This window comes from Alosa pseudoharengus, unplaced genomic scaffold (assembly GCF_046254945.1).
Source record: "Alosa pseudoharengus isolate Yale_2024_CS ecotype anadromous, Long Island Sound unplaced genomic scaffold, YU_APseudo_1.1 YU_APseudo_1.1_scf_17, whole genome shotgun sequence".
Taxonomy (NCBI): domain Eukaryota; kingdom Metazoa; phylum Chordata; class Actinopteri; order Clupeiformes; family Clupeidae; genus Alosa; species Alosa pseudoharengus.
Genome location: NW_027468640.1, coordinates 36,232,406 through 36,246,485, shown reverse-complemented (window position 1 = coordinate 36,246,485; position 14,080 = coordinate 36,232,406). Strand labels below are relative to the sequence as shown.

Here is a 14,080-nt window from a genome sequence, read left to right as displayed (position 1 = left end):
GGAAATGTAATGGACATCTCCATTACATAGATGTCATACTTTCAAGTATGTAATTAAGCTGTCTGATATTACTGTTTATGTCTGATAATTCATGTTTCTCACACACTGAGAAAATGCAGACAGATTTTAGATGAGGATTTTCTTGGCGAATGAATCTCTTTTTCCTTGAAGAACGGATTGCATTACCCAGAATGTTAACTCCCTGGAACATGGTGGTATTTGAAGCGCCTCGTCAGGAAAATAGCCTACGTTCCAGGAGACTTAATATATCGTGAAGCCCTGGGAACGAAAAGATTATCTCTGGTCCTTCCTCATCCTATGCATCTGTTATTATTCAACATCACACTCGACTCCCCTGATATGAATTTACATGGAAGCTTGAGGGTAAAGGTACAGTTAAAAGCTTGGTTTTTTTGAGCTGTTACATGCAATAAGTTTGATGTCCTTGTTGGCGCCCTTCAAAGTGTGAAGTACATTCCGTGACTGCTCCAAATGAAACAATTCATTTCCACATACGCAACAGTTCACTCGAACCTGGCAAACACTGTTTTGGGCTGTGGGGGATTGTGTTACACTACGAACCCATTCATTACCTGCAGTGATTGGCTTAGCCAGAGCTGTCAGCGTGCGTCCATGCGGCGGGGTGGTGCGGTTCGGCGCTGGTGCCTGGATTCTAATTTACAGCACCGGCGCGCGTCTGGCACCAGGCTTTTCATTTCACATCAAGAGCCAGGGTGACCACAGTCCACACTCAGCCAGGGAAGGTACTGCCAAGCCTAGTTTCCACGGACAAACCCTCTCTCAGTCTCTCGCTCTCTCCCTCGCCGTCTCCATGATGCAATGACAGCTCTCCATAAAACATGCTGGAGCCATGCTAACAAGTTTGATTCCTTTAACATGCCAATGTATAAACAAATGGGACTTCATCTGTTTGATCCTATAGGCACATGTGATTGTCTGTAAACTGCCAGGACAAAATAGCAGCCTTTAGATGAGGGTCAGTTAATGGGTTACAATGCATTTCAATGGAGGACAGATTTTCTCAGGTAAACATAACTGCCCTTCAAATGACTTGGAGTACTTCATACACTGGTTTTTGTTAAAAATAAGAACAGTTTGACGTAATGTGAATTGTTCAGTGGCCATTGTGTGTGAGTCAATAAAGAACCTTTGGAGTCTAAACTGCAAGTATGCAAAAACAATAATAGTTGTACCTATTAAGTCTTAGGCACTCCACAGTCACCAAAAGACTGTTTTCATGTTTTCACAGTTTCTCCTAAACTATGCACTTTTACTAGTGATCTCCTGGCAACTGTGGCTCTAATAAAGATTTTCCTTGTGCTTTTGGGCAACAAGCTCCTGCAGCCCATAAAAGATTTCCTTTTCATTTTTAACCACAGAGTGCTGAAAGAGTTAGGCCCCGAGTGAGATGAATCTGAAATCTAGCATCCTCAGAGGAAGAACGGGTTAACTTCCAGCCTTGCCTCACAGAAAAAAAACACTTTATAGTCTTTTCCACTTAGAATAAAATAGGTATTATACAGCTGCTTGCCAGCACATGCAGCCCAAGAAAAAGAAACAAGGGGAAAGTCTCCCTTTAAAGTGTAACAGCTGCACAGAGCGGGGCCCATGTGCTGTGATGTAGGGAGGGAGATACAGGATGTTTGTATTAGTCTAATTGGATGGACGGACTCGTACCCTCAAAAATGAACAAAAAAACACCGCCTATAATAAATGTGGAAAAGAATGTAGGGAGAGAGAGAGAGATGGAGGGATGTTTGCTTCAGAATGCTTTATTTGTCTTACATTCAAGTTGAGTTGGACCCAGCCCAGACAAAGCTGAGGGAGAGAGTGTCTGTGTACGTACTGTACGTGGTTCAAAAATTCCTGTCCACTGAGGTGTCCACACACTTCTGTCTCTGAGAGTTTACAGTAACAAGGAAATTCCACATCTTTTCTGTGGCGTCTGTCCTTTTAAAGCTGATCAAGCTCAAAAAAGTGACATGAATATTACTCCTCCTTTAAAATACAGCCAAAAGTTTGGCTCCGTCTAGTTCAAACACTCAAATAAGGTCCTACTTTCTTGCTTTTTATCTAAACAAATAAGACATTTATTAAGACTCTGATTCACTGAAACTTCAAGCATGCACTAAGTAAAGAAAAATAAATAAATATTTTTTGCACAATCGTAGCCCATCTGTCACAGTCTGAGGTTTGAGTTGTTGGGGGGGCAAACAGCAGTGTTTCAAGTGGCTCACTTTGTCCTCTCGAAACCGAGGAGAACATTTGGTGCTCGACGTGGAAAATATGAAAATATGAGTCAGTTTTAAAATCAGTGGAGACGACCAACCAAACAGACGATAGGAGTCTGTCTCATTCCCTGAGATTCACCAATCTGGCAAGATTCACTGGATGGATGAAATAATAATCTTTTAAAAGATGCCTCAGCCCTTTCGCCGAAGCTTGCTCTTGCGTCGCATTTTCCCTTTCCGTTTCGTCTGCCCTAAATGGTTGTTGAATAGATTGTTCTCCATGTCGTCATCGTCGTCGTCATCATCATCATCGTCATCATCCTCCTCGTCCTTATACCAGGGTCCCCACACGCCCCCGTTGTACTGCGGGTTGGAGCGGTAGTCCTTGGCCGGGTAGCGCACGGGCACTGCCGTGCGGTTGTACCGCGCCAGGCGCATGAGCATCTTCTTGACCACGTGCGGGAAGCGCTGGCTCAGGTCCACGCGCTCATAGGGGTCGGCGCTGATGTTGAAGAGCCAGAGCGACTGGCCGCGGTCCCAGCGCACGCGCTCGCTGTGCCAGCGCTTGGCGAGCAGGACGGTGGAGAAGGTCTGCGGCGGCACCCAGTCGCCGTAGCCCGGCACGCCGGTCAGCAGCTTCCAGTGGCCCACGCGGAGCGCCGCCTGGACGGCCGTGTCCCACAGGCCGTGTCCGGCCTTCCACGAGCCGTTCTTGGCGCGGACGTAGATGGGGTCGATGTTGTGCAGGAGCTCCTGGCGCGGCGACGGCCGGCCCTCGCTGATGCTCTCCCACACGTCGTAGCCGTCCAGGCTCTGCTCCTCGCCCAGCGCGCCGCCCGCAAGCGTGACCAGCGTCGGGTACCAGTCGGTGATGTGCATCAGGCCCCGGCAGCGCACGCCCTTCTTGACCAGCAGCGGGCTGTGCACGAAGCCCACGGCGCGGACGCCCCCCTCCCACAGCGTGCCCTTGCTCCCCCGCAGCGGCCAGTTGCTGCCGCCGGCCATCGGCTGCCCGCCGTTGTCGGACGAGTAGACGATGACGGCGTTGTGGTAGTAGCCGTAGCGCTTGAGCGCCACGGTGAGGTTGTGCACGGCCTCGTCCAGGCAGCTGACCATGGCGGCGTACTTGCGGCGGTGCAGGTTGGGGATGGCCTTGTAGCGCTCCAGGTAGCGCGCGGGCACCTGCAGCGGCGAGTGCACCGCCTGGTAGGCCAGGTAGAGGAAGAGCGGGCGGCGGCGGGCGTCGTGCGACGCCAGGATGCGCACGGCCTTCTGCGTGTACATGAGCGTGGAGTAGACGCCGCGGTCCTGCTCCCACGCCGCCTCCTCGCCCTCGTGCAGGTCGTAGCCGCACATGCCGGGCCCGTCGCACTTGTAGTGGCGGTAGTAGTCGCCGCTGCCCAGCAGCGAGCCGAAGAAGGTGTCGAAGCCGCGCTGCGTGGGCATGCAGCCGCGCTTGTAGAAGCCCAGGTGCCACTTGCCCACCATGTGCGTGGCGTAGCCGGCCTCCTTCAGCTTCTGGGGGAGCGTGACGTTCTCCAGGGGCAGGCAGTTGGGCTGCGTGGGCCGGATGATGGAGTGCTGGAGGCCCGTGTGGATCTGGTACCTGAGAGGGCAGAGAGAGAGAGAGAGGGGGGGGGGGGGGGGACGTGTGAGAGACCAGGCCATGGACAGAAGAAGAACAGCACACATAAAACAAACAGCTGGAGAGGATGGAGAGGAGAGGAAAGGTGAGGAAAGAAAAGTATCCAGAGAGGAGAGGAGGGAGGGGAAGAGAGGACAGAAGAGGAAAAGAAAAGAACAGAAGAGAGAGAAGAGAAAAAAAACAAGGAGAGGAGAGAGGAAAAGAAATGAGAGGAGAGGACAGGAGAGGAGAGGAGACTAAAGCCACCACGAGGAGACTCTGTTACATGAGGGGACAGATCTGTGAGGAGGAAGGAACACGTGGGAATGGCCCATAAAAGGCCTGCTAGGAGCACTCGCTGTTACCACTATGTCACTGGACAACTGACAGCTTTAACGCTGACCACTCCCTCTCTTCCCACACAGGAGAAACTGAGAACAGCCCATAAAAGGAAGAATGAAGACACAGTTTAACACCAGGTAAAGTAGATGGAGAGAGAGAGGGATTTGGGGGGGGGGGGTAAACCATAAAGCACTCATAAGAGACCACAATGTAGAGATAAGCTTACATCTGGATGTAAACGTCTCACTGTTTTTAGACTAAGATATTTCACAGTAATATCCAGTCAAGCAGGGAGACAATGGATAATACCACAACGCTTAATAATGTATAAAGTACTGTACATGGCCAAAGATTAGGCCTTGTCTAGCGAAGTACTTTCCTCTCACACTGTCATTGGACAGGATTGTGTTGACATTGTCATACTTGAGCTCATAAATCAGCTGAAATGGGATTTAGAAGTAAAGAGCAGAGGACCCAGAGTAGTCATAAGAAGCAGATGAATTAGACAGAATTCATCAATTATCTTGACGGATGAATTGGAGAGAACTCTTCATGCCATTCCACATGATTACATAATTTAGGCGCAAAAAACAACCCACCCAATATAATCAAGATGAAATTGGAATGGGATGCTTTATTCTATCACACTTGTGTGCCTCTTCCCAAGACACATTAAGACCTCCGTGAAGAATACTCTGTGTGTGTGTGTCTGTGTGTGTGGGAGCGCATGTGTGTGTGTGTGTGAGAGTGTGTGTGTGTGGGAGCGCATGTGTGTGTGTGAGAGAGTGTGTGTGTGTGTGTGTGTGTGTGTGGGAGCGCATGTGTGTGTGTGAGAGTGTGTGTGTGTGTGTGTGAGGTCATTTGGAATTATTGCTTTGTAATTCTAATTGTGGTGGCATCCACCCAAGCCAAACAAGGGCAGGAGACCCCGCCCATCTGTCGGTAAGCTGGGAGCCCAGACGTGTTTGACCCGTGATGTCCAGGAGCGACTCGCCAAACAAAGCATGTGTTATGAGTTTTTGTGCAGAAAGGCAGAAAGGCTATCCATCTCCCTGCTGAGACAGAAAACAAGAGGAAGAGGGATTGGCTTGGTGCTGGGGAATGAGGTGGGTGGTGTGTGTGTGTGTGTGTCTGTGCATGAGTGTGCATATTAGACTGTAGACAGTAGACAGTACATATCATACTGTATCACTCTCTTCTCTCATTTCAATGTGTGTGTGTGTGTGTGATGGTGTGCATGGGCGTGCATGTAAATATGTGTGTGTGTGTGGGGGGGGGGGTATGTTTGTGTGTACAGTATGTGTTTGATTTTTTTGTGTGCTTCACTGATTATGTGACTCCCTTTTTCTATGGCAAGCAGCTATGTATCTTGCTGTGACTCTTGCACTCTTTTGTTCCTCTCCTAATAATATACTCAGACTTTATTTAAAGATATTTAGTCTCTCTCTCTCTTGCTCTCTCTGTTGATGTGTGTGTGTGTATGTCTGAGTATGTGTGTACCTGTATATAATCTAAATGCATGTCTCTCTCTATGTGTGAGTATATATGTGTCTCTCTCTCTCTCTGTGTGTGTGTGTGTGTGTGTATGTGTGTGTGTGTGTGTGTGTGTGTGTGTGTGTGTGTGTGTGTGTGTGTGTGTGTGCGCGTGTGTGTTTAGACAGCACGGCAACAAATAATAGCTATTGTCAAAGCTCAAAGTCATCCAAGCTGCCCACACCACAAGCATAACAGCTTAAATCAAACCCATATTGAAATGGGAGAGCCTCTCCTTCATTTCACTGGCAAAGCCAACAGCACCTCCTTGCATTGTTCTCTCCCCATGCAGTGCCAGAGCACAGTTATGAGAGATTATCCACGGAGACGAGGAGGCTGGAGACAGGCAAGCACAAACACGTACAGGATGACATCAGGTCTCAGGTGATTTGGGGATGACCTGACACAGTGCTTTCATTAAAGGATACATTTCAGCTTATGCCTCATGTTATGTACACAGATATCCCTGTCATGTATAGTTCGGATGTTGAGAAAGGGATTTGGAAGAGCTGTTTTTTTCCCCCTCACTAGACCACAAATCATTGGATGCTGGTGGATGGTTCTGGCATACAGTGGAGTATTCTGGGACTTTACAGGCAGCCTCCAGCTGAAAAAGCACCATGGCAGGTACCTCTGACTTCATCTCTGTCTGCCTCTCACATCCTTCCCAAACATGAGCTAGACAGTCAGACTCCCCTTCTCTCTCTCTTTCTCTCTCTCATTCACTCCTTCACTATTCTCATTCCATCCTCATCTGTTCATTTCAACCCCTCCTGTCCTATTTTCCTCTTTTGTCCTTATTCTGTCTTTCTCCATCCCACCATCTGTCCTCCCTCCCCTCCTCCGTCTCCTGATGCCAGTGCCATTTACTCCATTTGTGTCCATCTCATCCTCTACTTCATCTGCTCTATTCTATGGCCACTATTCATTTCCCTCTTTTCTTCTGCATCACCTCTCTCTTACTTCTTCTAATCCTCTCTTCAGTCTCTCCATTGCTGTCACCTTAACCTCTCCACCTCCTCTCTCTCTCTCGCGCTCGTTCTCCTCAACCATCTCTCTTCCTTCATCTCTCCTCTCCCTCCATCCTCTTTTAGTCTGACTGTTCCCCTGCACTCTCCCAAACTCCTCATTTCCAGGTTCTCAACCGACTCCATCCTCCAACTTCTCTCTCTCTCTCTCACTCTGTCTCTTTCTTTCTGAAATTCAAATTCAAAGACTCTTGAGCATGAGTGTTTCAGCACAGTGTTGCCAAAGTAAGTGTTAGTCTTTATGGAGGATAGGTGTAACGCACACCAAAACGAGCTGCTTGCTGCCAGTGTGTAAATCTAATATAAAGGCGCCGCACACTCCCAGTTCCAATAATGTAAGAATATTTTAATGGGCGATAACGCTTCGGCCTACAAGGCCTTCATCAGATCAGGTAGTCTATCTCTCTCTCTCTCTCTCTCTATCTCTCTCTCTCTCTATCAAATCAAATGTTGCTTTATTGGCATGAATGAGTAAAGTCATTGTTGCCAAAGCTACAAGTATAATTATAAATAATAATTAACTTTACATTAGTATTGGTATAGAGATCAAATGAAATAATGAAATGATCTATCTCTCTCTATCTCTCTCTGCATAAGCACAAAAACACACAAATATCTACACAACATCCTTATCCCCGACACATACATGTGCACACACACACACACAAAACATGCTAACACAAATCCCCCCCCTCTCTCTCTCTCCCTCCCTTTCCCCTGGGCCCACAGGTAAACAGGTAGCCCCTCAGAGAAGAAGAAGAGGAACTGAGGGGCTGTTTGTGCCGAGCGAGTCATGCAGGGTCCTGATGGGGAGTGGCCTGGGGAAGCAGGCAGCATAACGCCCCCCAGATACATGTACCTCTCACTCTACCAGCTCAGCTGAGGAGCATCGCAGAGGCTCTTAGAGAGAGAGAGAGAGAGAGAGAGAGAGAGAGAGAGAGAGAGAGAGAGAAAGAGAGAGAGAGAGAAAGGGGTGGGGGTGGGGACATGAATGAGATGCACGGTATAGCATACCATATGCTGACAGGTCATAATGCAGGGAGGTGCAGCCATGTGCACACACACGTTCATGCTTGCACACACACACACACACAAACAATGACAGCACTCTTTCTACCACAGGTCTCTACAGTAAAACATGCAAACAGGCCTATACTGCTCATAGGAAAAGGGGAAAGGGGTGGCACACACACACACACACACACACACACACACACACACACACACACACACACACACACACAGACACACACACACACACACACACAAATGATACAGCTAGCACTCATCTCAGCCACTGCATGATAAGCTCTCTACTCCCCTTACGTAAACAGACCTCCGCACAGCATCTACAGACATATTCGCATACTGACTAGGGGGAGGGGTAAAAAAAGAAGTATGCATGTGTGTGTGTGTGTGTGTGCTTGAGAGATAGAGAGAGAGAGCATGATCCCTTCAGAACAGCTGTGTTGGCCATTGGCCTCCTCACTTTAGTAATTTATAGGCTTCACCAGTTGAGTTTGTTCGACGTTTATTTAACCTTGAAAAAATATAGAGGCTCCACAGAACCGCCGTCTGGGATTTTTTAAGAGAGCATAGAACTGTAAAATCAGCTCAAAAACCCAAACCATTACAAGTACGGTGTAGGAAAATTATCGGGAAGATCGTCATCCAAATGTATATTAAATATATTACTATAATGATGTAATAACTGTGAGTGTGTGTGTGTGTGTGTGTGTGTGTGTGGTGTATGAGTGAATGATGTGTGAGTGTGTGTGTGTGTGTGTGTGTGTGTGTGTGTGTAATGTATATGCATTTGGATGTGTTTGATCGGTTTGTGCCTTATGTTTGTGTGTGTGTGTGTGTGTTAGTGTGTGCTTGCGTGAGTGACCACAGTGAAGTATCAATGAAGTCGTAACCCCAACTGCTACATTCTGCTCCCTACAACATAAGATATACAACTTCCTGCATCCGCACCACACCGCTGCCCGACAGATGTGCTTCCAAACCCCCCCCCCCCCCCCCCCCCACACACACACACACACACAAACACACACACACTTCCCATCCATCTCCATGGCAACAAACCTCACAGCACACCTGGCTCTGGGAGTTACTCGATTTCCCTGGGCCACCTCGCACCACACACGGCGAGCGCTGGCATCCCATAATGAGCACCAGAGAGAGAGACACGGAGGGAGGTGGAAGGAGCTGCAACACTGGACTGACTGAGTCAGTCAGTCTCTGCCCAGGCACTCTTGGCCACAACTAAACTGAATTAAAACCCATACTGAGTCTCTCACACACACACACACACACACACACACACACACACAGTACAGAATGGAGCCAAGCAAAGAGAATTTCATGTCAAGTGAGTTCTTCCATCGGTTGGTTTTTGGTTTGCTTCATTTTTGGGGGGGCTAAATGCTGCCATCATTGTTTGGCTGTGGATTTGGGAGTGCAGAAAAAAAGCATGGGAGACGGGCGAGACAATGGAGGGACTATTCTCTCCCAAGTCCCTTATAACCACAGCTCATCAGTAAGAGCAGAACATGTGGGACTGAAGGAGGTTCTTAGATGCTTAGGAGTCATCCAGCCATGTTCTCTCAATGCATTCAAGATGCCTGTTTTTCGGCAAGGACCAGGCCACAGAGAACGGGAAAACTGGGAGATATGTTTTGGGGAAACAATGGACCAGCAAACGAACAAACAAACAAAAGCCTTGATTTCATAATAGCCCCCATATGTGGCCTTTAGCCGATTACCAGGTAATTTTCCTGTTCTGTTAATTGGCAATAGACCTTGTTGTTTCTGGTCCATTTCGTTGCTGCATAATTGTGTACATTTTTGTGTCCTTAACTCCTTGATTACACTCAAATGTTTACATGGATGCAATCGTCCGTGAAGTTGATTCTTTGGGACAAATTGAAACGATTTGTAGAGGCGTTTATCTCCTCAATTTCCCCTCCACAAAAGCACTGAGGATGATAAACCCTGGACTCTTTAAGCACCCTTTAAGAGCACTTTTTCCTTGAGAATCCACAGAAGGGAAGAGAAAAAAGAATCCCCTCACACTCGTGAGAACCTTGTGGGCTCCCACATTCCCCGAACGAGACGCTTTTCCAGAATGTTACAGGGCGTGTAAATCAGAATGTTCCGCGCCGCGGTTATTGGCGATCCTTATAGACAGCTCAGTCATCCGGACGAGAGCCCCTGACAGCAGCAGCGGGCACGCTGCTCACCAGCACCCAGGGAATCAGGCCCCCATACACAGCCTGCAGCTGTGGGGCCACTCACACCTAGGGAATCCAACCCCCATATGCATTACGCAGTCTGCAGCTGAGGGGCCGCACGCCAGAGGGGCTTCTGAGCACTCAGGCGTGAGCTATGAGCCATCGTGAACATGTCATTTCCATGGCCCTTTAACTATGCTCTCTGAAAGTAGGTCTTGTCTGTTGATGGAAGAATTGTTGGACGTGAAGCTCCTTGACTGTATGAATACATACATACATACATACATGCATACATACATACACATACTTTGTATGGTTATATGGAAGAATACTACATAGCAAGCATTACGCATATGTATAGAAAAAGTTCCTAAAATTATTATTATTAATTATTCCTAGAATAAAAAACAGATCTATCACAAGATGTGAGCTATGGGGTGTCAGTGAACATGGCGTGTCTATGACAGAGTGCTCTCCTGAACTATGTTCTCTGAAAGCAGGTCTGTCTGTCTAAGGAAGTATTTTGTGGGTGTGTGGCTTCTTCATTACATGAATTCGGTGTGTGGGTGTGTGGCTTCTTCATTACATGAATTCATACATATTGTACACTGTACATACATACATACATACATACATACATACATACATACATACATACATACATACATACATACATACATACAGTACATACATACATACACATCACAATGTATCACAAGAGGAAAAGAGATCCGCACACCAGATAGATCCCATGACGTTTTGAGCTTGTGGCTTACTTACTGCTCAAGTCTGAGGAAGAGCCACAGGCTCGAAACATCACAAACAATAATAAAAAAGATTATGAATGGGACTTATCTGGTGATCTCTTTTCCTCTTGTAATCTGAACCTAAACATTCAGGCTAATGATAGAGTATTGTGAGCTACTTCTACTTTTATTATAACCTAGAGGCAAGTGTAACCAATGACTAAATTAGTGGCCTAAATACCAGAGTGTTGTAGTCCCTAATAGGAACATGATTTACAAACCTCAGTAATGCCTTGCAGTGCCCTAATTCTGCCTTATGTCAAAGGTCAAAGTTCAAAGGCCAACTGTCCCCGAGTAGCAGCTAAATTTATGTCAGAAGTAGACCTGCTTTGGGGTTACTTTTTGGATGCAACCGTTCATGCAGCTGTCAAACACATGTTAATTCTTCACACAGAGAGAGAGAGAGAGAGAGAGAGAGAGAGAGAGAGAGAGAGAAAGAGAGAGAGAGAGAGGGAGAGAGAGTTTTGATTAAGGCTGGCCTTGTGCTGTGAAAATACAACAGTGGCAGCAATCATGTCATCGTCTCTAGTTTATTTACAAAAGGACTGTAGCATGCATCCACACACACAACTGCAAGCCCAATCACTATGTACTGTATGTCCCAGCACAGACATCCCAAACACACACACACACACACACTCACATATACAGTACATACGCATACACACAGACACATACTCTCTCTTTCCATCTGTCTCATTCCATCTCTCTCTCTCACTTAATTTCTCTCTCCCTCCCTCTTTCTCTCACTCCTCTCTCACTCTTTCTCTCTCTTTCTTTCTCGGTCTGTCTTGGCTAGCACTACCAGCCCATACTCAGCACACTCCCTCTCCTCCTCACATATGGTTTGAATAAATGTGCTTTACACCACTCTCCACCTAATCAAATTCAGGCCCTAAAGCAAAGCATTTTAACGACTCCCTCACCCCAGCCCTAGCCCCCTTTATCTCTCTCTCTCTTTCTCTCTCTCTCTCTCTCTCTCTCTCTCTCTCTCTCTCTCTCTCTCTTTCTATCTATCATAGTATACTTAAGAAATATGCCATGAGTGAGTGGTGTTGGTATCCACGGCTGTGGTTCAGCCATTTCACTCTACAGTCAAATTGAGAGAGAGAGGCTGTATGTGCACAATTTGTATACTTGTTTGTCCTCCCATTACATACTAATCTGAACATTAAACCTACTCTATTACATACTAATCTGAGCATTAAACTTACTCCATTACATACTAATCTGAACATTAAACCTACTCTATTACATACTAATCTGAGCATTAAACTTACTCCATTACATACTAATTTGAACATTAAACCTACTCCATTTACTCAATTTGCTCATACAATAACGGTCAAACGTGATGTGAAATCACTGCTATCTCGCTTTGAATGAATGGAACTATCACATTGGACAATTCGATACAAAATACAGAGTGATTACTTGCAGTTAAGAGACCAAGTGGGGATGTCCTGTGATATCCCCACTCATGGAATGCCTCTGTCCAATCAGAAATTCATTAAAACTTGGATAGTATTAGATAGTGTATACAGTTTGTCTCCTCTCCTCCTTTCGCCTCATCATCACCTTTTCCATCATTCACCCTCTCACTACCACACACCTCATTCAGTTTCTTTCTTTTATTCTTTTTCTCTCTTTGCCCCTCTATCCAAACTTTCCCAAAGAAAGACTACAGACACAGTGATCTGTAAGCAAAGAGCCCAAAAAAGATAGAATGAAGGAAACTGTAGAGAAAATCAAATAAACGAGTGTGGCGGTTTGATATAACTACATATACACTAGAGTGGGATACAGTACGGCCCCTAGCAGAGTGCACAAGGCTTCACTCAGTCCACCCTTATCCATGCTAGCCATCTCTTCACTCAGTCCAGGGACCCTGGTGCGGCTTCTTAATCATTTGTTTGTTGATGGATGGCAGTTCGTTGAAGATAAGTAGCTTTGATTACAAATTTCATTTGGTCGAGCCCGATGGATCGTGTCAGGTTGGCAAGCTGTCAAGAGCTCCAGACCTTCTACCAAAGTTGTTTTCTTTCATTAAACAGCTTCTCAGATAATCACATACTGTAAACAAAGGGCTTATTTTGGCTTCTCTCACATCGTTATGTATTCTTTAATAAATCAGCTGCATTAGAGAGACTGACAGCCTGTTTGAAGTCCCAAAAGAGGCCAGATAATATGATCGAGCTCTTCCATGTCCTGGTGATTCTACAAGCAGACATGGAGGTCAAACACTACAGAGCAAACACTCTCAGCTCTCTCCCCATCGTTGGATGCTTAGACATCAGTCCCAGCCAACAGCCAGAGAGGGTGATGTTTGGATATGTCCTTCTTGGGTCCACCAACAGACTCCATTTGACACACCGCCGCTCCATTTGCATGGCGGTTTTGGGTACGTGTGGTCGGACGGAGGAAACAAAACCATGACTGTGGCAATGAGGGTTAGCGCAGCGCAGCCTTGGAGTCTTGGCCTCCGCATACAAACCTCCCAGCCAGCCATGGCCACAGTGCCCTTACAGCAGCATACAGAGAGAGAGAGACACAGTGCCCTTACAGCAGCATACAGAGAGAGAGAGACACAGTGCCCTTACAGCAGCATAGAGAGAGAGAGAGAGAGAGAGCCAAGAAAACAAACACCAATTTAAAATAAACAATTCTATCATCCCCCACACCATGAGTTATACCTACCTAGGTATAACAATGACAGCATCAGGGAGTTTTAATATGGCAGTGAATGCACTAAAGGAAAAAGCTCGAAGAGCCCTAAATGCAATTTAAAGAAAATTTTATAATCTCCAAATTCCAATTAAAATCTGGCTTAAAATATAGTGTCATCCAGCCCATTGCGCTGTATGGTAGTGAAGTATGGGGTCCACTCAGTCATCATAGCTATACTCACTGGGACAAACACACAATAGAATCCCTACATGCTGAGTTCTGCAGATACATTCTACAAGTACAGAGAAAAACACCAACAAATGCATGTAGAGCTGAATTAGGTAGATACCCACTAATCATTAACATCAACAAAAGAGCACTCAATTTTCTGAATCACCTTAAATCCAGCCCACAAGACACCCTTCATTCTAAAGCCCTCCAAACCCAAGAGCTGAACCCAGAAAAAAGTCCCCTACACCAGTTGTTGCAGAGACTAACTGCCTTACCACACACCCACTCTGATCATTCTCACAACAACACTGTTTTCCAAAAACCAATCAGAGTAAACCAAATTATGAAACAATGTAAAGAA

The 14,080-nt window shown here is 46.4% G+C and overlaps 1 protein-coding gene across 1 annotated transcript in view; it reads right to left on the bottom strand.

Annotated features, from left to right (window-relative positions):
• Positions 1-1,808: 1,808 nt before the first annotated feature.
• Positions 1,809-14,080, bottom strand: part of arsj (arylsulfatase family, member J) — a 17,578-nt gene continuing 5,306 nt past the window's right edge. Inside the window, exon 2 of the mRNA XM_076289803.1 lies at positions 1,809-3,858. Coding sequence (XP_076145918.1) covers positions 2,445-3,858 — 1,414 coding nt within the window. The 3' untranslated portion in view covers positions 1,809-2,444. The remainder of the gene's footprint in view (positions 3,859-14,080) is intronic.